General features: G+C 21.7%; 2 protein-coding genes across 2 annotated transcripts; both read left to right on the top strand.

Annotated features, from left to right (window-relative positions):
* Nucleotides 1-1,603: 1,603 nt before the first annotated feature.
* LOC107069420 (uncharacterized) lies at nucleotides 1,604-12,103 on the top strand. The gene is made up of 7 exons (XM_015326719.2): nucleotides 1,604-1,782; nucleotides 6,196-6,406; nucleotides 7,317-7,556; nucleotides 9,025-9,111; nucleotides 9,663-9,794; nucleotides 10,797-10,948; nucleotides 11,043-12,103. Exons 1-7 carry the CDS (start codon nucleotides 1,778-1,780, stop codon nucleotides 11,167-11,169), a joined length of 954 nt encoding a protein of 317 aa, XP_015182205.2. The 5' UTR covers nucleotides 1,604-1,777; the 3' UTR covers nucleotides 11,170-12,103.
* Nucleotides 12,104-16,186: 4,083 nt separating this feature from the next.
* Nucleotides 16,187-20,633, top strand: LOC107069415 (uncharacterized). The gene is made up of 3 exons (XM_089179250.1): nucleotides 16,187-16,511; nucleotides 16,809-17,046; nucleotides 17,121-20,633. Exons 1-3 carry the CDS (start codon nucleotides 16,369-16,371, stop codon nucleotides 17,298-17,300), a joined length of 561 nt encoding a protein of 186 aa, XP_089035376.1. The 5' UTR covers nucleotides 16,187-16,368; the 3' UTR covers nucleotides 17,301-20,633.
* Nucleotides 20,634-21,742: the final 1,109 nt, after the last annotated feature.

Raw genomic sequence — 21,742 nt, 5'->3', positions numbered from 1 at the left:
TTTATGATTTTATTTTCATTGTCCGTTTAAAATGTAGTTGTTATCGCATTCCATGGTTGTAATATCCGTGTCCAGGTCAATAGATTTGAAATTATTATTAACCTCTTACTCGCATTTTCAAAGTCATTTGCGGTTTCTCTTCTAATTTATTAAAAGATACGGATGTCAATGGTTTTGCATTTTTGCCCTATAAAATGAATATTGTACAAATTCAATTGTCTATAAAAAATAATTACAAAAATGTGTTGTAAGTACAAAAAACATTGAATAAAAACACTTCGAAAGAATATTTTACACTGCTGTTGATTAAAATTATTTTTCTTATATTATGTTTAGTATTTAAATAATTTGGTTTTTATAAAAATAATAATACATTTTATTAAATATAATATTTTATGTAGAACATCTTCCTCTTACTCAACGAACGGGATCAAACTAATTAAGTATAGTGTGGTATGCGTATAAATAATTAAAGGGTGGAATGTTTCCTATCGATACTACGAAAACTAAGAATATTTTCTGTAATAAGAATCTTTTAGTTTTATTTTTTATTTTATTATTTATTATTATAGATATTAGGTATTTTTTTGTAACAAAATTACAGCTACTTAAAATTTACCTTATAATTAAAATAAATAAGTAATTTATAATATAAAGTTTCACGTGCATAATATTATTTATTTTAATAATATTATTCATTTTAATTATTTAATATTAAAATTATATTTAATAAATATTTATTTTAATAATTATTTACTCAAATTATTTAGCATTGCAATTATATCTAATAATTATTCGTTTTAATTATTATTTATTTTAAAAGAATAATTAATTAACATTTAATTTAATAAATACATCATTTAATATTATAAAATATATATAGTAATATATTTTAATTGAATTAAATCTGATTAAATTTTAAAAACATTGTTTCATTCAAAAAAAAAATAATTTAAATAATTACATTTAATCGATCTAACAATTCAAACAACAAAATAAAATAAAACAATTATTCATTTAAATTGATTTAACACGATTTTCTCGCGTCATACTTTCCAAGTCCGAAAAGTACAAACTATTTAATATTAATAACACGTTTGCAACTTGTTACCTTCTAGAATGAGCTCAAACATCCACATACACTTATATGCACATTCATCCAGCTTCGTACGATCGGCGGAAATAACAATGATAAAAATGTTTAAATAAATTGCAGAACGTTAAACCAGTTATATGAGATCTTCCTTATCAATTTCATTCGAAAATGATTAAACTTACAATTAGTGATTGATTTCAAACGGTACACATTCAATTTTGATATCAAATCTTCTTTGAACTTTGAAATATTCTATGGTAAAAATTTACACACATCTAAACACATAAATATCATAATTATATATTTTTAATATTTATTAATCATTGATTATAAGTATTGATTTTACAAAAAAAAAAATAAAACATTAATAAAAATATTCTAATTGATTGAAAAATATTACAAATGTGTTAAATATAAACTAACAAAATAGAAAGCAAAAACAACACATGGATGAGTGTATGTGTCATCTACAAATCATTTAAAAAATATATATTTTATATATGTGGAACTTAGGATGATGATCGTGGATAGGCCAGTTCCATTAAAATAGAATCAAAGCCGAGTGATCATTGGCCAAACGGTTTTCCCCCACGTTGCATCCGCAAGCTATATAGAAGACCCCGCAAGGAATTTCATCTTCAGAACTGAAAGTCAGTGTCAAGGAAAGGCTACCTGGAAATAATGAGGTGAGTAGAAAAAAAAACAATTCATAAACATTTTATCAATTCTCTTCTGAGACTAACTTCATTTGATTTAAAAAAAAAATTTTTTTTAAATAAACAATAATAAAATACAATCATCGTAATTTTGTTAAAACAATGATTAGAATTTATTTATTTAATTTCTTTCGGTTTTTTAAAAATAATTTTGTTAAAATTGTTTGTTCTTAATGATATGTTAAATGTTGAGATAATATTGGAATTTTATTAATAACTTTTAGAATATGTAATAATTAATTTTTTTCTATTTATGTAAAATTCATTAACAATTGGTTATTATTAAGAAGAAGATTAATATTCTTTTTTGATATCAAATTTTACTTTATTTTTGTTTTAATTATAATGATAATTTTTTTAATTGAAATTATACAGTTTTTTAAAACTTATTGTTAGTCAATATTTAATAATTTAATTATTTTACTAATCAAACATTAAATGATTCAATTATTTTACTTACTTTTGATTTTTAAATGAAACTCATTCATTTCATTCTTAATCATTTAACTTATTAGTACAATAAATCAAAATGTTTTACGGTTAAAACCATAAAATCAAGAAACGTGTAACTTCAAGTTTGTTTAATTGTAAATAAGGATGGATGGGATTTACTGTATCGAATAATTAATTTCTTTAACCAATCAAAAATTAACATGTTATAATTACGAAAATTAAAGGAACAAAGAAACAAACTAATATTAAAATATAATTTAGTTATTCTTTCCAATTGTAGAATAAAATTTGTGTATTTAAACAAAAATTACTAGTTTTTTAAATAAATTCAAAAATAATAATAAATAATACATAATAATAATAATAATATTAAAATATAATTTATTTATTCTTTCCAATTGTAGAATAAAATTTGTGTATTTAAACAAAAATTACTAGTTTTTTAAATAAACTCAAAAATAATAATAAATAATACATAATAATAATAATAATATTAAAATATAATTTACTTATTCTTTCCAATTGTAGAATAAAATTTGTTTATTTAAACGAAAATGACTAGTTTTTAGAATAAATTCAAAAATATTAATACATAATTAATAACAATAATAATATTACAAAATAATTTACTTATTTCTTCCAATTGTATCATAATTTATTTATTAAAAAAAAAAAATTACTAATTTTTTTTATAAATCATTTCAAATTAATTGATATGTTTATACATTATTAAAATTGAACTTACTTTTCTTGTATGTTAGTAAAATAAATAAAAACAAAAACGATGTATTGAAAAAAAAAAAAATATAGGAAACTGTATAAAAATACAAATAAAAAAATGACGTGATAAGTGGTCTAACAGTTAGACGAAGAATTTGACACGGTTAAAAGGACGAGAGAGTACAGATAGAAAATTCCTTGTAAGCGTTAGGGTTACAGTTAGAAACTTGTTTGCAATTTTTCCATTAGAACGAGTATGTACCGTTTTTCAAAAAAGATGGATGACAACTTGTCGACAACGAGACTCGTTTTCTTCACACCATCTTCTGTCTTTTTTTTCTTCTTTTTTTCTTTTTTTCTTTAACAAATCAACGAATGCTAATACACCATAATCAAATTTTCACCTTTACAAAATGAAGTCTAACGAATCATTATTATTATCATCATTATTATTTTATTATTTTGAATTTAAATTTAATCGTAATTCAATATCAATTACATTTAATCGAATAAATTGATATATAATTACCTTTTGTTTAATCTTTTTATTACGTTTATCAGTGCATAATGATCGAACTATATTTGCATCGATGACGATCCTAACCTACCAATCCTTACAAATGTAAACCGTGACAATCGTGTCACGCAATATTGAGTTCATTTTACAAAGGGAATCATTATAATTAATCATACTTTATCAAATAGATACAGAGAAGATAATATTTCATTATTTATTTATCTAATAATAAATTTATATAAATATATCTTCTCTTTAATAATTCATTTATTTATTCAATGTTTTTAACAATTGACGATACAATATTTATATACACAGATTATGCACACAAAAATATGAATTAATATAATTATTATTATTATTATTATTATTATTATAAATTTAGGTAATATAAAAAAAACCATATAAGTAACTTTGTTTTTAAAAATATTACCTTGTAAAAATACTTGAATAATTTTCAATTGGAAATAAATAAAATTTCAAAATACAGATACTACTTTAAAATTAATAAAATAAATATATAATAATTAATAATTAAATAAATAATTGATAATATGTATTAATTTATGGGCCACTTCTATACATACATATATATATATATATATATCTATTATTTTTTATTTATTTAAATTCAATAAAGATTTCACTTTCTATTGTTTTATTTGAAATAAACATTGAATATTAGTTTTTAAAAAGAAGAATGATTGATTTGTGATAAATAATTAAACGTTTCTCTTTCTCTTTTTCTTTTTTTTCTTTTGTTTATTTTTTTATTTGATTATTTTTTCTTAAAACGTGTCTTATCCTTAGTAGACATTTTTTTCTTCTTACGTTTTACTGAACGACGAGGAAGAGGATAGTAGGTCACGACCGCCTTTTCAAACTAACGGTACAAACCGAGTTCAACAAACCAACATCGATATCGAGAAGTGGGCTAACGAGCAATCATGTTGCTCGTTTATCGAACCGACCTTAACCGCCATGACACACTTTCCAAGCATCTATACAACTGTTCCTAACACAAACATATCCACAAACACACTAACGAAAGCTTATAAATACGTTTTATTCAAAATTAATATATTATACTTGTTTTATAAATTATTTCATACAATTTTTCTTTGAGTAGTAGATACAATAAAGTTTTGTTCAGAAATAAGTATAATAATAATTTATTATTTATGTTTTTTTTTGTTTAATTAGAAGAAGAGAGATGTTAGTTGGTCTTAGATTTTTTTTTTAATTTTTTACACATTTGTAATAATATTCATTGTACGTTTTACTATAAAAATTTACTATTCAAAATAATATTCGATCGTTTGTGAAAAAATGGGGGGGGGGGGGTAGAAATTTTTTACAAATTTTTATACAAATTTGTATTATTTTTTCTTTGATAGTTTAATAACAGTAGCTTTTTGTTTATTTTTTTATTTGTTAATTTTAGGATTGTAAGGTAGGTTTAATTAATTTTTTTTTTATATTTTTCTAAAGTATATTATGTTTTAAAGTATATCAATTTTATAGGGAATATTATAATAAAAAAAGGGGGGAGTACATTTGTATTACAGAATGTATGAAATTGTTTTGTTTTCTAACGTTATTATTTTATGAAAAAATCAATATATTGTGCAAATTTACACGAGAAAAGGAAAATTCTTCGTGATATTTAATTAATGATAGAGAAAGTACGATAGATTATGTGAATTAGATCATTTCATATAAAAGAATAATACTTTCTTTCCGATTAATCTTACTATTTAATTTTTGTGTTTCAAATTTTATTTCTTGTTCTCGTTCTTTATTTTTTATTATTTGTAATCATAAATCAAGCTTTCATCGAAGTATTTAATTAGAAAGGAATAATTTATCATTCGTTCGAGTTTCACATTGATTGATTATATTTTGAATACATTTAAAAATTAATTAAAATTGAAATGATATATAAGAAAAAAATTATTAATAAATAAATAAACAATAAACGAACTAACATTGCATTCTATTTGTATTTAAATCAACAAATGCATATATACGTTCATAAAAAAATTAAAATTAAATAATATTGTTATTTGTTTAATGAATATTTTCTAGAAAAGTTGATTTAAATCTGAACCATCATTAATATAAATAATTTAATACAATTCTACGATCGATCATACAAATATTTGTATATCATATAACTTTTAAATAAAAAAGTTAACTTTAATAATAAAATAAAACTTTAAATTATAATTTAGATTTATATTAAATTATTATAATTAAATTAATATTTAAAACTTCAACTTTTAAAAATATAACTTTATTTTATACTAAATATTAATAATACTCTCGTTAAAAGTTTTGAACATTCGTTGAACAATTTTATCATTTTATATTTCAAAATACTTTCTACAAATTTATTCAAAACTTCATAATATTCAGATTATAATATAAACAATATTAAAAAAATAAATTTTATAAAAAGTACACATTTGTTATGACACCCTATATATTTAAAAAAATATTCATATTATACAATTATAATTTTATCAAATCATTTTATCATTTAATTTTTCATCAATTTATCAAATATGATAGATTTGATGAGTATTAGAATAATAATCCATAATTTACGCTAACGGAATACATTCGATGATTAATTAACAAACCCAGCACGTTGATTAATTACTATTGATATATGTATATGTGTGTTACAGGATGACTTTCAATCAACGTGTGGCGTTATGCTTGGTGGGTCTTGTCATTGGACAAGCTGCTGCATTGCCACAACATCCCCAATACACTCAGCAATATCCTCAACAGTATCAGCAACAAGTGAGAGATGAAAGGAAATTTGCTGAGAAACCTAACGCCATGAAGAAAGTTGCAATTGATGATCTTGAGGACATCAGTACCAATCAGATTCAAGTTAGTCGAATAACAAGTCGAAGCTTTCCTTGGAAAACAGTTAGCCTCGCAATTAATAATGCATTTTTTTACCATTTGCATCATTAATGCAATTTAATGGAATTGACATAGATCAAAAGTTGGAAATTCTTATGGTTTTCGTATTTATTTTAAAAAATTCATATATATATATATATATATATATATATATATATATATATTTTTTTTTTTTTTTTTTTTTAATTAATTAATTTTATTAAATATATATGCTTACTTTTTATTTTTATATTTAAAATATATATTTAGTTAATTTATTAATTATAATTTAAATTATATATTTTTTATTATTATAACACTTTTAAATATATATATATACTTAGTGTATTATTAAATATATATATATCTTTAAATAATTAATTTTAATATTAAAAAATTATGGGAGAATTTTTATTTGTTTTAAACTTATATATTTAAAGTATATATATTTATTCTATTTTTTCACGACTGACAGGATTCGAACCCGCGATATCGCTGATACGAATCGGGGACCCTAACACCGAGCCACAGAGAACTAGTTTTTAATTAAGTACTTAATTTATATATATATTTAATTTATTCGATTCCTATTTATTATATTAAAAAAGAAAATACGAAAACTTTTAGAGTAACCAAGATAGAATTATTAATAAAAAATTATTAATTAATAATATTACTATTCTTTTCTTTCTAATCTTCTTATTTTCAGAAAATAATAATAAAAATAATGAATAATATTTCAATTATAATTATCAAAAAGTACATAAAATTAAAATAGAATAAAAATGATGATAATAACATATTGATGCAAATGGATTTAAATTTCTATATAACCATTGAGAAAAATCAAATGAAATAAAATTGAAAATATTTGTGTATGTGTGTATTAATTCAGGAAGGAAGCAGCAGTGGTTTCTCTTGGTCTAACATGTTAGGAATGTTCATGCAAATGCTTCTGGGTCAGACAGGTGGAATAACTGGACCAAGTAAAAATGACATAGATGATGGTGTACCAGCAAGTCCATGGGCAAATCTTCTCTCAGTTGGTCTACGAGTACTTACTGCACTTTTAGGTGGTCCACAACAACCCGTTGATGGTATCGACAAAGTCGATAATCAAAGCAGTCCCATGCAGGTATTCGATAAGGTCATTAAAATCGTCCAGATTATATCAAACAAATTTTTTTAATACTGTACATTAAAATATAGAAACTTATTTATTATTTTTTTTTTTTTTAATATATATATAATAAAATATAATAAATTTATATATGATTATTATTATAATATATTTATATAAATTTATTAATTTTGTACAAAACAACAAAATGAGCTTGTTAACAATAGTTAGTAGTTAATTGCTATACATGTTATATAATTGTTTTATATTTGAAACTATTATAATTGCAAGACCACCTAAGTAGTAGCACCCCCACCCTATTTTCTATATTCACAACGTGCACTTACAAGACGAAAAATGTAATTTTATGCACCTAATTAGCATATCATGCAAAAATTACAAAAATTCCTTTGCTTATTTATTTACGTTACGCATTGTATTCTATCGTTGGTTAATTATATCTCTTGATTATTATTATTATTATTATTATTATTATTATTATTATTATTATTATTATTATTATTATTATTATTATTATTATTATTTTTTATAAATATTTAAATATCTTTTTTTTTTTTAGAAAGTCGAACGAATGTTCTTGAAATACTTTTCGTTTAAACTTTCTTGTTTTGAATGAGAAATCGTAAAATGTACAAGACGATTATGGTTTCTAACGAGACATTCATTTGACTGCTCAGACTGGTCAGTTTAATGAGCAACTTCTTCCATTGTTTTATTTAAACAAATTCTAAGACAGTTATATGTCCTTTCGATTATTTTTTCTCTTTCTGTATTTTATTTCTTTTTACGGCTGAAAAAATGTCGTTAACGATCTTCACGTTTACTGAACGATTTAATTGTAATCACGAAATATGAAGTTTCTTTTTAACGTTACGAAAACAACATTCTTTGACAATATTTTTTTTAATTATAATTATATTCATTGTCATGGAGAAAGTTTGACTTATATAGGGTTTACAATAATTAAAAAAAAATCTATTAATTAAAAATTTATTTAATATTTATACAGTAAATAGAACACGTTATACCAATGTGTGAGTTCAAAATTATATATTAATTAAATATATAAATATTTTTTTTATATTAAAACCCTGTATACATATTAAATATTATTTATATAAATAATTAATATTATATTGAAATTATATATTATACAGAAATTTATTAAGTATTTCAAATAATTAATATTAAATATTATATGAGACCTGTTTATATTAAATAATTTTTATATGATTTTTTTTTTCGTCAGAATTTCGTTTCAAATTTATATTATTTCATGATTTTCATGATAAATTAACAAAAAATTATAATAATAAATTATAATAATTATAATGATAAATGAAATAACGATGCGTAACGTGATTCATGAAAAAAGATATGTGCTATTTGGCATAATCCCCCTTTCTTGTAAATAAAATTCAAAATTTCGACTTAGCGCACACGGCTGGTGTCGGTTGTTTAGGAGATTTTGACTGCGGTGTTGGGCGCGTTTCTAGGACAGGGCAGAGACCCAAATCAGGTTGCTGTCATGGCTAAAAATGCTTCTGAGGTTAGTACGATTATGAACAACAACAAAAAACATTTAAAAAAAGAGACTAGTTAAACCAAAATGTAGAAAATTTCTTTATGCTAAGTAATTATTAACGAGTTATTATTGTTAAGCTTTTCGTTATTAACAATTTTCTTTACCTTTTTTTTTATACATATATACATATATATAAATATTCGTATCTACTAATTTACATTTTTTTTGTTTAGTTCATTTGTATATCAAATTGATTTTCGTTTCGTTATATAAAAAAAAAAAAAGGAAAATAAATTATTAATATAAATATTGTTAAAAAAATAATAAAAATGGAAGATCACTTAATGTTCATGACGAGACGGAAATCATGTGTCAACCTATTTTTCTACTTTCTAAACTAACATGATTTTCTTATTCTCATTTTTTCTTTCATTCTTTGTTGACTTTTCTTTTCTATACTGTGTTCTATTTTATTCTATTCTATTCTATTCAATTATTTATTATGTGGAACGACGAGCAAGAATAAGAGTCAAAAAGAAAAGTATGCTACAATTTTATGCTTTCTTATCATACAGTTCATCAGCATAGTCATGAACCTGTTGGAAGCATTGAAAACATCCTTCTCACATCGTTCTTTATCAGCACGTTCTCTTGGCAGACATGACAGCGTTTCTGAAGCAGCAATGGCATCAATCAGTATGCTTAAAGTAAGTTTCATTTAACTTTTATTATTTATTTAACATAATTATATTATAAACATTCTATTTCATAGATCGTATTTTTATATTTATGCAATTATAATGAGTCATGATTCAAGAATAATTGAATATATCAAAGTCATCGATGTTAATTAAAATTTAGTATAATATAAAAAGTGATGGATGATTTGACAGGTTTGGAAACTCAAAGAAATATTTGTTTTATTTTTATTTTTTACTTTCTAAATAAAATATCCATAATTAGATTTGATAGTAATTAAATCGTTTCAAATAATATTATTAGTTTATTAGGATTTTTTATTTATATATATAAGCATAATTTTAAATTATTTAAATAAAAATGATATTTATTGCGCCTAAATAAAGGCAACACTACATACATTATCTTTTAATATACATATTAACGCCATCTATTGATAAGAAAATTTTTTCAAATTTTACTTTAATGCAATCTATTCTTTCCGATAGATGGCATTTGTCAGCAGAATTAACTACTAAGTGTAAAGGGTTGCCTATCTACAGGCGTATAATTATTTTTATTATTTTTTTATTATATAAATAAAATTTAGTACATTATCATTCAATATAATTATAACGCCATCTATTCATTAAAAATTTTTTTAAATTTTACTTTATGTATACAATATTACTCTATTCTTTCCGATAGATGGCATTTGTCAGCAAAATTAACGACGATGTATAAAGGGTTGCCTGTCTACAGGCGTATAAAACTATTTATTTTGTTTTTTTATTTTATAAATAATTATTAAAAATCTACAGGCATATAACTAATTTTTTTTGTTCTTTATTATATAAATAAATAATAAAAATCAATTTTAAAGAATATTAATTATTAATAATCGTTAAATAAATTGTTTAATTAAACAAACTTTACTTTTTGTTTTCAGTCACGTTTGTGTTTCTTGTTCTTAAAACAAAATCATTTTTTTTAATCAATAAATAATTTTTTGTTTCATTTTATTTTCGTAGGGATACGTAAGATCGGTAAAAGCTTTCAGTAATATTGGTAGAGCCGAGGACGAAGGTCAACAAGGTTGTGCCGAAAGAGCCCTTTGCGAAGCCAGTGCCGAATGTGCTGCTGATGCACAAGGCACATCAACGATTTTCTGTCAATTAGGATCGTACGTTTATTTAATGATCAATAACAAATGTTCTTACTCAAATTTCTTTTTCCAAAATAATAAAAAATAATCATTGTTTGTTTTGTATATTTAGGTATGCAACAAGTTACATGTTGCAAAGGCAAAGTGGTGTTGGATTCGAGGCACTTTATGATGCTGGACGACGTGGTCGTATGGGAGAAGATTGCAGAACTCTTTTCATGGATTGTAATGTCGCATGAACAAACAAATTTCCCATAAAAAACGCAATTTAAACTTTCGCAGATACCTTTCGAAATTTATTTCATAAAAAATAGAAAAAGAAAATTCATAGAAAAAGGTGGCATGAACAAAACATTGTTTTAAACACCCAAAAAAAAAAAATTTAAAAAAATAAAAATAAAAAAAATGTGCATTAAAGAGAAAAGAAAACAATTCGAATAAGATTGAACAAAAAAAAAAGAAATTAAATTAATAATTGTTCTTATCGAATTTAATAAAAAAAAAAAAAAAAAACGAAGAAGAAGCGGAAGGAAAAATATTGTTTCTTCAATTGAAAAAAATAAAAAGAAAAAAAAACAATTAAAAAATTTCAAACGATAGTTTCGATCGAATGTTTAACGAAAGTTTGAATTGTGTTAAAATCGTGTAAACCTAAACGAAGAAGATTCGTAATATCATCTCATCATTGGATGAAATCTCACTCGATACGCGAAGATATTCCTCATCATCTCGACGATTTTATCTTTCGCGAAGGTTTCTTTTTGCTTTTTGTTCATCGTCTTAGATCTTTGTGATCTTAATTAAAAAAAAAAAAAAAAACAGAAACAAAAAACTTTCAAAGAGAGAAAAAATCGTCGAACGTTTTAGTATATATATATATATATATTTTTTTTTTTTTTTTTTTTTTTTTTTTCGTTAGAATTAGACTGAAATACAAAAATTCATCGTGGACTCGAAAGAACACGCGAAAATATATATATATTTTTTTTTTCGTGTAATATTGTTCGTTCGAATCAACGATATATGATGGCGTTGTTTTATCAATAATAGTTATACTTGATTTTATTTATATTTATTTAAAAAAAAAAAAAAAAAAGAAGAGAAAACTTAGAATAGAGAACAACGAACGATCGTTTCGAAAAAAAGAAAAAACCAAAAGAAAAAAAAACTAAATTAATGAACAAATCATTTTCGTATGTTTCGAACAATTTTTTTAAAATAAGAAAAAAAAAACAAAAATAAATAAAAGGAAAAATATTAATTATAGTTCGCAGTTAATCGCGATAATACGTAAATTGTCATTAGGGATTTTTTTATTTTTTTATTCTTTTCATCGAAATTCAAATAATACGTTCCAATTATTATTTCGAAAGTTATACTAGTTTTTTTTCGTAATTGTGGTAAATATTTATAAAAATTTATTATTAAAAATGTATAATTGTCAATTTATGAGAATATATTTATAAAATAATTAAAAGAAAAAGAAAAATCTTATGCATATGAAAAAAATATTGTTCGATGCAAAATACACTGTATTTAAAATATAATTGAATTTTTTTACAATAATTTTAATATTTTAAATGAAAAAAAAAGAAAAAAAACCAAATAGGACGATTATCGAGATTATCGTGATTGACTTCGATATTGTTAGATATATTATCATACTTATGTACCTATTATATACTGCGAACATTTATAAAAATAAGAAATATATAATAATATATACTATTATTATTATTATTATATAGATCGTTCTTTAAGTTAAAAAAAATTACAAAATGAAAACATTTTCATTTTAATTTTATTTCACGCGATAGATATTAGAAAAAAATAAAATAAAATAAAACCTATTTAAATAATCGATCTTAATTAATTATTGTATATAGACATTATTATAATATAAATATATTAATATTATATTATATTATATATATTTATTATATTATTTTACGGCTTAAGTTCGTTCTTTTAGTAATATTCAATTAATTCAGTTCATGTTTTAATTTAATACATGTATTGTGTGTATATGTGGAATTTAAAGAAAATATTCAATAAATTATCTAAATTTATATCTATCTCGATTAAACTATTAAAAATTATATATTCTATAATGAAAATAAGAATAAATAAATTTCAAATAAACAATTTGAAAACACAATAAATAAGAAAATAATTATTAAATAATAATTTAAACGTACAATGTTAAAAAGGGGTTGAAAAGTTTTGAACCTTGACAAAAAAAACAAACTAATAAAAATAATAATAAATAAATATTATATAATATTAAATAATTAAATTAAATAAACAATTTGAAAACACAATATGTAAGAAAATAATTATTAAATAATAATTTGAACGTACTATGTTAAAAAGGGGTGGAAAAGTTTTGAACCTTGACGAAAAAACAAACTAATAAAAATAATAATAATAATAATAATAAATAAATTTGATAAAAAATAAATTTATAAAGAAAAGAAAAGAAATTTCAAATAAACAATTTAAAAAAATAATATGTAAGAATAAAAATTAAATAATAATTTAAACGTACAATGTGTGTGTTGAGTAGTAGGGTTGAATAGTTTTGTACTTCGACGAAAAAACAAACTAATAAAAATAATAATAAAAATAATAATAAATAAATTTTATATAATATTAAACTATTAAATCAAGTAAACAATTTGAAAACACAATATGTAAGAATAAACATTAAATAGTAATTTAAACGTACAATGTTGAAAAGGGGTTGAAAAGTTTTGAACATTGACGAAAAAACAAACTAATAAAAATAATAATAAAAATAATAATAGAAATAAATTTGATAAAAAATAAATTTATAAAGAAAAGAAAAGAAATTTCAAATAAACAATTTAAAAAAATAATACGTAAGAATAAACATTAAATAATAATTTAAACGTACAATGTTGAGTAGGGTTGAATAGTTTTGAATCTCGACGAAAAAACAAACTAATAAAAATAATAATAAATAATAATAGAAATAAATTTGGTAAAAAATTAATTTATAAAGAAAAGAAAAATTTCTATATCAAACATTAAAACTTATCATAATAATAATCAATTAGCATGATACCAAATTGTTGGAAAATAATCTCATTAATCTCATTATCAATTTCTACGATAAAATGCTTGCTTGAAATGACCGAACAAAAGTAAACTAAAAATGAACGAAATATTAAGGACACAAGAAAAAGAAGAAGAAGAAGAAGAAGAAGAAGAGGAAGAAGAGGAAGACAACAAAATAAAAAAAAAAAATTATTCCCCGTTGTGAAATATACTTTTGTAGAGCAACATCCGGAACAAATTTACGCCCGGGAAATCATCGAGGATGAACGCACAAGTCTCAAAGGTACGCGTAAACCGTGACAAGAAAATAAAAAGAAAAAAAAACATAATAAAAAGTCGAGCAAATGAATTTTCAGTAGATGACAGAAACCCCAGTCGTATTATGTATCTCGTTTAAGAAAGTTCTTTCGTTTTACGTCTCTCAACCATCTGTGAAATATTTTCAACACTTTGCGTCAGAAATACCTTTGAAATTTAGCAAAGGTAAGCAAAACATCAGCGGTGTGTGGTCTATCTCTCTAAAACTTCTTCACAGATATATTTTACTCGAACAAATTGGCGTTGTTTTTTCTTTTCTTTTTTTTTTTTTTACAACATTCAGACATGTTTTACAAAAATTGCACGTAATTATTTGAACATTTTGATTTTTATGAAAGACAAATAAAATTTTGTAATATTAATAAAAATACTTTTAAAGTTATATTTTTTTTTAAATTCAAATTACTAACAAGCATTTAAAATTATTAATATATATATATATATATATATATATATGTATTTTACAGTACACTGTGTATATAATATTTAAAAAAAAAAATAAAATAAGAGGGAAATATTATATTTGTAAAATTAAATGTACGTAAATATATATATATTTCAATATTATTATTATTATTAGGTCAATAAATAAAATATAAATTATTTAATTAATTAATATTAATTAAATATTATAAATTTAAATTAAAAAATTTTATTAAGTTAATTATTTGATAAAATTTAAATTAGATTTAAAAAAGATTAAAAATTAAATTTTATCTTTGAAAAATATTTTTTTTTTTTATTTAAATCATTAAACGAATTTTCCAAGCAATTAAATATTATACTCAACAAATAAAAATAATATTAAATATACATAATAATATTAACGATGTTATGATATTATTATATATTGTAATGAAACTAATAAAAAATTCAAATAATTATGATTATTTTTATTATTTAAAATTCTTCGAAAAATATTAATTATCCTAACTACCCTGTAAACAAATAATATTCTCTAATACTCTATGGAATATTTTCAATGAATAAAATACATACGAGTACACACATGAAATTAATCCATCAGATTATTTAAATTGAAACAAAATAAACGTATGAACGAAATAGACAAAAAATAAAAAGAAAGAGAGAAAAAACCCCTTTTTACAAATTTTCATTCAAATATATTCACCAACCTGTTTGCCAAGTTACACAATAAAAAAAAAAAAAAAAACATGTAGTAAAAATGATACGCAGAGTTCCGTATCGACCGCATTCCCAGAACGTATGAGGTCAAAGAACTACGTGTATGTTTTCCACGTATTTTTTATTTTTTTTTTAAATCTTTTACGTGAATGAACCTTTCGTGAATTCATACGTCTCTGTGTTTTCTTATGTAAAACGAACGTGTACACATTTTGAATACGTGTATGATGAAAGAATACTGAAATAAATCGAATAACGTGTTGAAAATTTACGTTTTCTACTTTTGACTATAAAAAGTTTTATATTTTTACATTTTTGAATAAAAATAAAAGAAAAAAAAGAAAAACAATTTTTTTTTTAAAACACTAACAAATATAAATTTATATCAAATAAATCAAATAAGTTTATCTGCTTTTGAATATAAAAAGTTGTATATTTTTACAGTTCTACATTTTTAAATAAAAATAAAATAAAAAAAAAAAAATATTAACAATTTTTTTAAAATACTAAAAAAAATAATAATTGAATTATCAATTAAATAATGAATAAATAAATCAAATTCAATGAATTATTTTTATATACAAAATATAATCCAATAAATAGGTGATGCAATTATGCAAAAATAAATAAATATAAAAATTATTTTCTAAAAAAAAATTCTTTTGCAATAAATATTTCTATTTTTCATTCAAATATTTTAATTAAAAATTAAAATATTATTCTATTCTTTTAATACTTGTGTGTGTAAATTAAAACAAATACAATTTAATAAAAAAAATAACAAAACAATTGCAATGAAATAAAATTCTATATTATGATATTCGTATTATTTATTTCGTATTTTGTTTTAATTATTATTATTATTATTGTTGTTATTATTGTTTCAGATAAAGATGACGTTTAAATCATTGATGAATTTTGGTTCTTCAGGAAAAATTCCTTACACACCTGTCGATCGTTATCACAGTGGATGGGGTGATTCTTATCATCACAGTTCTAAAGGGTTATTATCACACAAATATTATGAAAAAATCTTTTAATAATATGTTTATCATCATTAAGATTAACACGTCCCATGCCAAGCCCTTTTTACCTGACTTGTCATTCAGACCATTTAATTTTGCTTTAACAAAATCAACCATTACATATAATTATTAATTATTGTAAATATAACAATTAATTAAACTTATGTGCTATGTTCTATACTACATTTTGTATAATGCATCAATATTTTAATAAGAATATTTTAAATTTGTTATAAACATATATTTTAGTTCATTAAATAAATATGTTTAATTGTAAATCTACCATCGGTGGTACACGTGGCCTGAAGAACAAGTTTAACGTGTACCACTGGTGATACATGTGGCACAGAACGTGTTAAAAGAACTTCTTCATCTTCTTCATCTTCATCATCTTTTTCATCGTCAACTTCTTCTTTTTCATCGTCAACTTCTTTTTTTCATTGTTTACATTTCAGTGGTTATAAAGGACACAAAGGTGGTGGTAACAATGCTGCTTTGAGTGCTTTAACATTACTTGCCTTTCTATTTCTCATAAACGTTATGCAAGTAAGTCACTTTAATAATAAAAAAAAAATAAATAAATAATAAAATATTTATGAACATAAAATTAACAATTGTAGCAATCATTGCAAGACAATAATGCGACAACTACAACACCTACAACAACGTTGTTTTTAAGGGACGAGGAACAACCAATCCTATTGGACGCGAGAAATGTTAATAAAAAAAAGGACGACGATATTATTAATAACAATCAACAACCAACGAAATCTTATGACAAAAATTACGTCAGATTGTAATCGTTTTGATTTGAAATTATTTTTTTTGTTTTTGCAGGATTTTTAATGGGACGTATTAATTTTTATATAAACAAAGTTTATTTTTTTTTTATTTGATTCAATTTTACTGTGCATTGTGTTTTTTTTTTTTTGTTTTCTTTCTTTTTTTTTTTTTTTTTTAACAGTATACGTGCTGATATATTAATTTATTTTCCTTTTCTTTTTATTTTTTTTATGTTTTTTTTTTTTTTATTTGTTTCATTTCTTTCTTTCTTTCTTTTTTTCTTTCTTTTATCATTGTCAAATATTTTTTATTAACTTTACAATTATTAGATCGCAAAATATTTATTATAATTTTTATAACAGGAATATAACTATGGGGGAAAAGTTTTGTAGGAAAAGTATTTTACTCGTATTCCCATAAAGATGAGAGAAAAAGAGAAAAAGAGAGAAAGAGAGAAAGAGAGAGAGAAAGAGAGAGAGAATTTTAATGTCAATTATTCTCGAATTCGACATAATATTTTCAATAGTTAAATACTAATAATAATAACAATAATAATAATAGTAATTAATAATAATAGTTAGAAATGATTTAATCATGCGTCAAAACACATAAACATTTTATTATTTTTATTTTATTTTTTCATTTCTTTACTTTACTTTTATTTTTTTTTTATTTTCTTTTTTTTTTTTCATTATTCATTTTCATTGTCATCTTCAAACATGAGCATTCATCGTCGAACATATTTTTTATTTCTTTTTAATTTAATTTATAATTTATAATTTATAACTTATAATTTAATTAGCGTTTCGAAAAAAATGTATTTATTCCTGTCGTCTTATTATTTACATAATTATTAGAAACATTGAGAGATTTCATTAGTTTTATTACTTTTTTTTTCTCTTTTTATTTTGTGTATTTTTTTTCTCTTTTTCTTTTTTTTGTTTTTTTATTTATTTGTTACCTCTTCTTCGTAATCTAAGTACCTTAAAAATAAACATCATTTTAAACATATTTTTTCTTTTGTTTCGCGTATTGCTAGATGAGGATCGTAATGACAAGGATCATCCGAGGAACTATTATTATTTATTAACCCGTTGAGGGCCACGTGAATTTTTACGGAAATCTTTGTCAGGCCACGAATGATAAAATGTAAAGTTCAACGTCAGACACCGGTGCCTGACACGGCCTGAACTGAAAGTTCAATGTCAGTCATTTATGACTGACGTTGTAAAATAAAAAGTGAGTAGTTGAACGTCAGGCACTTGGGTCTGACACAGCCTGAACTGAAAGTTCAATGTCAGTCATTTATGACTGACGTGGTAAAATGAAAAATTGAGTAGTTGAATGTCAGGCACTGTTGTCTGACACGGTTTAAACTGGAAGTTCATTGTCAGTCACTTATGACTGACATGGTTAAATGTTAAGTTGAACGTCAGGCAACGGTGCCTGACACTGCCTGAACTGAAAGTTCAGTGTCAATCATTTATGACTGAAGTGGAACTCAACGTGTTAATCATCGTTTTAAATCGAGAAAATAACGCATGCTTATTGTTCCCCCTGTTTGTGTTTATTTATTTCTCGATTGTATCGATTTATAGAGAGAAAAAACAAAAACAAGGAATTTAACGAAGATTTGTTTTTTATAATTCCTTCAATTTTCCACATATGCACAAACATCCCTTATTCTCACCCTTTTCAACCTTCTCCACATCTTTTGAACTCACTCGGGTACTTGTCACGATCCCGAAACAATTTGTTTCAATTCATTTTTTTTTTTTTTTAGTCTTCTTCTTCTTCTTCTTTTTTTTTCTTCATTTTGTTTTTGTTTTTATTCGACATATAGATTTTTGTATTTTTATCTATTTATTTTGTTTTATTTTTTTTAATTTTATTTTATTATATTATATTTTGTTTTATTTGTTCGTCATGTCGTTTTATTGGCTAGGAAAAGATTAGAAAAATTACCATGAACCTAAAAAGGTCATCTTGAGCCTTTCGAAATATGGCAGAATATCACGCGTATTTTATTTATTTTTTGTTTATTTGTTTTTTTTATTATTTATAATCGATCGACGAGACGTATGCATGTATTTACGTATTCACGTATATACATATATTGTATATATATATATATATATATATATATATATATAAATTATAATATACGAATTAATTTCGTTGAATTAAAACAAATATGTAATTGGTATGTCTATGTATGTGTATGTACGTATGTATGAATTTATTTATAATAAATTATATGAAAATATCAAACTAAAAGTCTTAAGTTAATATATATTAATAATAAAATAATAAATAAATTTTTTTTATATTTTTCTATCAATTTGATTATTTTATTTATTTATTTATTTAATCAAACGCATTCAGCATTTACTTCAGATAAAGAAAAACACACACACTTAGAAAGTATATATATATAGAATATATTTATTTAATTATTAATAAAAAATTAATTAATTAATTTATGGATGTAAAATGGAAACAATAAAATATGTTTATTTTTTAAATATTTTGTCAAAACATTTGTTTGGTTAAATGTATGGAAGATTCAAAGAAGTATTTGGCAAGTATAATAAAAAAGAAATAAATAAAAAAAATATATATATATGTATATAAAAAATTGCATTTTTTAATTATCATATACAAAAATTAATTAACCTATAATTATATTTTGTATTAATATTATTATTATTCATACTTACATACATACACATGTGGTATGTATGCGTACGTACAATGTGTAGATTGCGTATAGAAAAACGATGTTTTCAATTTTCTAATCATGCTTGTACATTCAAACCGATGTTTTTTAAATTATCAACGATCTTTGTAGATTATTTATTTATTTATTTATTTTTTTAATTATTTTTACTTGCTTTTTTTCAATCTTCTTTTGTACATCAACGAGCAGCCCGTTAAAAAAGCATTTGTCATTTTGTTTATTTCTAAATATTTTAATATCACTCGACATTTTCACTATTTTTTTTTTTTACATTATTAAAAGAACAAAAAAAATCGTCGAGATCGTCTGAATAACAATATTAGAAATAATTATAGATAATATTTAATTATTACACTTATTTCATCATTTATTTTTCTTTACTACGATTAAATTTAAAAAGGAAGTAGAAGAAGAAGAAGTAGGAAAGAGTGGTGTTGAATTTGATTGGCAAAAATAAAACCAAAAAAATAAAGCAATACGAAAAAATTAGGGCAAAACGATTGAATTATTTTTTGTTGAACACACGCACGGGTAGACTCGAAGAGTTCAAGGTCACCTTAGCTTTTTTACTTACAATTAGTATTTTTTTTTTTTTTTTTTTGTTATGTTTTAATATAGATACTCTGAAAATTATTCTTGGTTAGAAAACAAGTGTTAGTAACCAAGAAAAAAATAGCTATGTCTGTATATGTGTATGTATATATGTATATATATATATATGAATATATGTTACCGGTAAAACGTGTAATTTGTTAATTCATGATATATTTATACCGACCTGTTAAAATATTAAAGACGACTGAATTAAATATATTAATGTAATATATATATAATTATATTTAATAATATTAATAATAATAATAATAATTAATATATTATATGGAACGATACGATATTATGATAAATTTCTAAATTATTCTAAAATTTAATAAATAATAATTTCTAAAATTATTTAAAATTTAAAATAATATTATATATATTAATATACTTAAATCATATTATTAATTAATTAAATTAAACATTTATATATTAAATATTTAATTAAAATATAATATATATGAACTTACTTTTATAAGATTAATAAGAAAACTTGGTAAAATTATTTATCTAATTGATAAACGATGTTAGCTCGATCATCGTTCGAACTTTACTGACATAAATAAGTTAACTCGTAAACATTTAATGTCTTCCTTACATAGGTCACTTTATTTTCAATAAGAAAATATTCCTATATAGGTCTCAAAACTTCTTGAAATAAAATATAATTATTATTATATTTTTATTTTACTAAAATTATAATAATTATTATATTTTTAATGTAATATTTATATTTCAATTAAAAATAAAATATTATTATTATTATTATTATTATTATTATATTTTTATTTCACTAAAAATATAATAATTATTATATTTTTAATAATAACGTTAATCGTTAAATATTATTTGTATTATTTTTAATAAATTGTTTTTCCGTAAAATAATTATTTAAAATAATTTCGTTGGAAAAGTGAAATTTTAATATTTCAAGTATCTTTGTATGTGTATGTGTATAAATATTAAATATAAAATAATATCAATAAAATAAACATATAAATATATATATATATATATATATATATATATATATATATATATATATATATATATATATATAATTATATTATTAAAATAATTAATTATTAAAATTTCTTTTTTTATAGAATTTAAATAATGCAA

Source organism: Polistes dominula, unplaced genomic scaffold, assembly GCF_049000335.1.
Source record: "Polistes dominula isolate Pdom_NZ unplaced genomic scaffold, Pdom_raw_medaka contig_37, whole genome shotgun sequence".
Taxonomy (NCBI): Eukaryota; Metazoa; Arthropoda; class Insecta; order Hymenoptera; family Vespidae; genus Polistes; species Polistes dominula.
The sequence above is the reverse complement of the archived record's forward strand: the minus strand, read 5'-3'. Positions and strand labels throughout refer to the sequence as shown.

Coding starts and splice junctions, on each gene's coding strand:
- LOC107069415 (XM_089179250.1), top strand. CDS start 16,369: ATGACGTTTAAATCATTGATGAATTTTGGTTCTTCAGGAAAAATTCCT. Junction 16,512..16,808: donor AAATATTATGAAAAAATCTT/TTAATAATATGT, acceptor CGTGGCCTGAAG/AACAAGTTTAACGTGTACCA. Junction 17,047..17,120: donor TTCTCATAAACGTTATGCAA/GTAAGTCACTTT, acceptor TAACAATTGTAG/CAATCATTGCAAGACAATAA.
- LOC107069420 (XM_015326719.2), top strand. Junction 7,557..9,024: donor ATCAAAGCAGTCCCATGCAG/GTATTCGATAAG, acceptor TCGGTTGTTTAG/GAGATTTTGACTGCGGTGTT. Junction 9,795..10,796: donor CATCAATCAGTATGCTTAAA/GTAAGTTTCATT, acceptor TTATTTTCGTAG/GGATACGTAAGATCGGTAAA.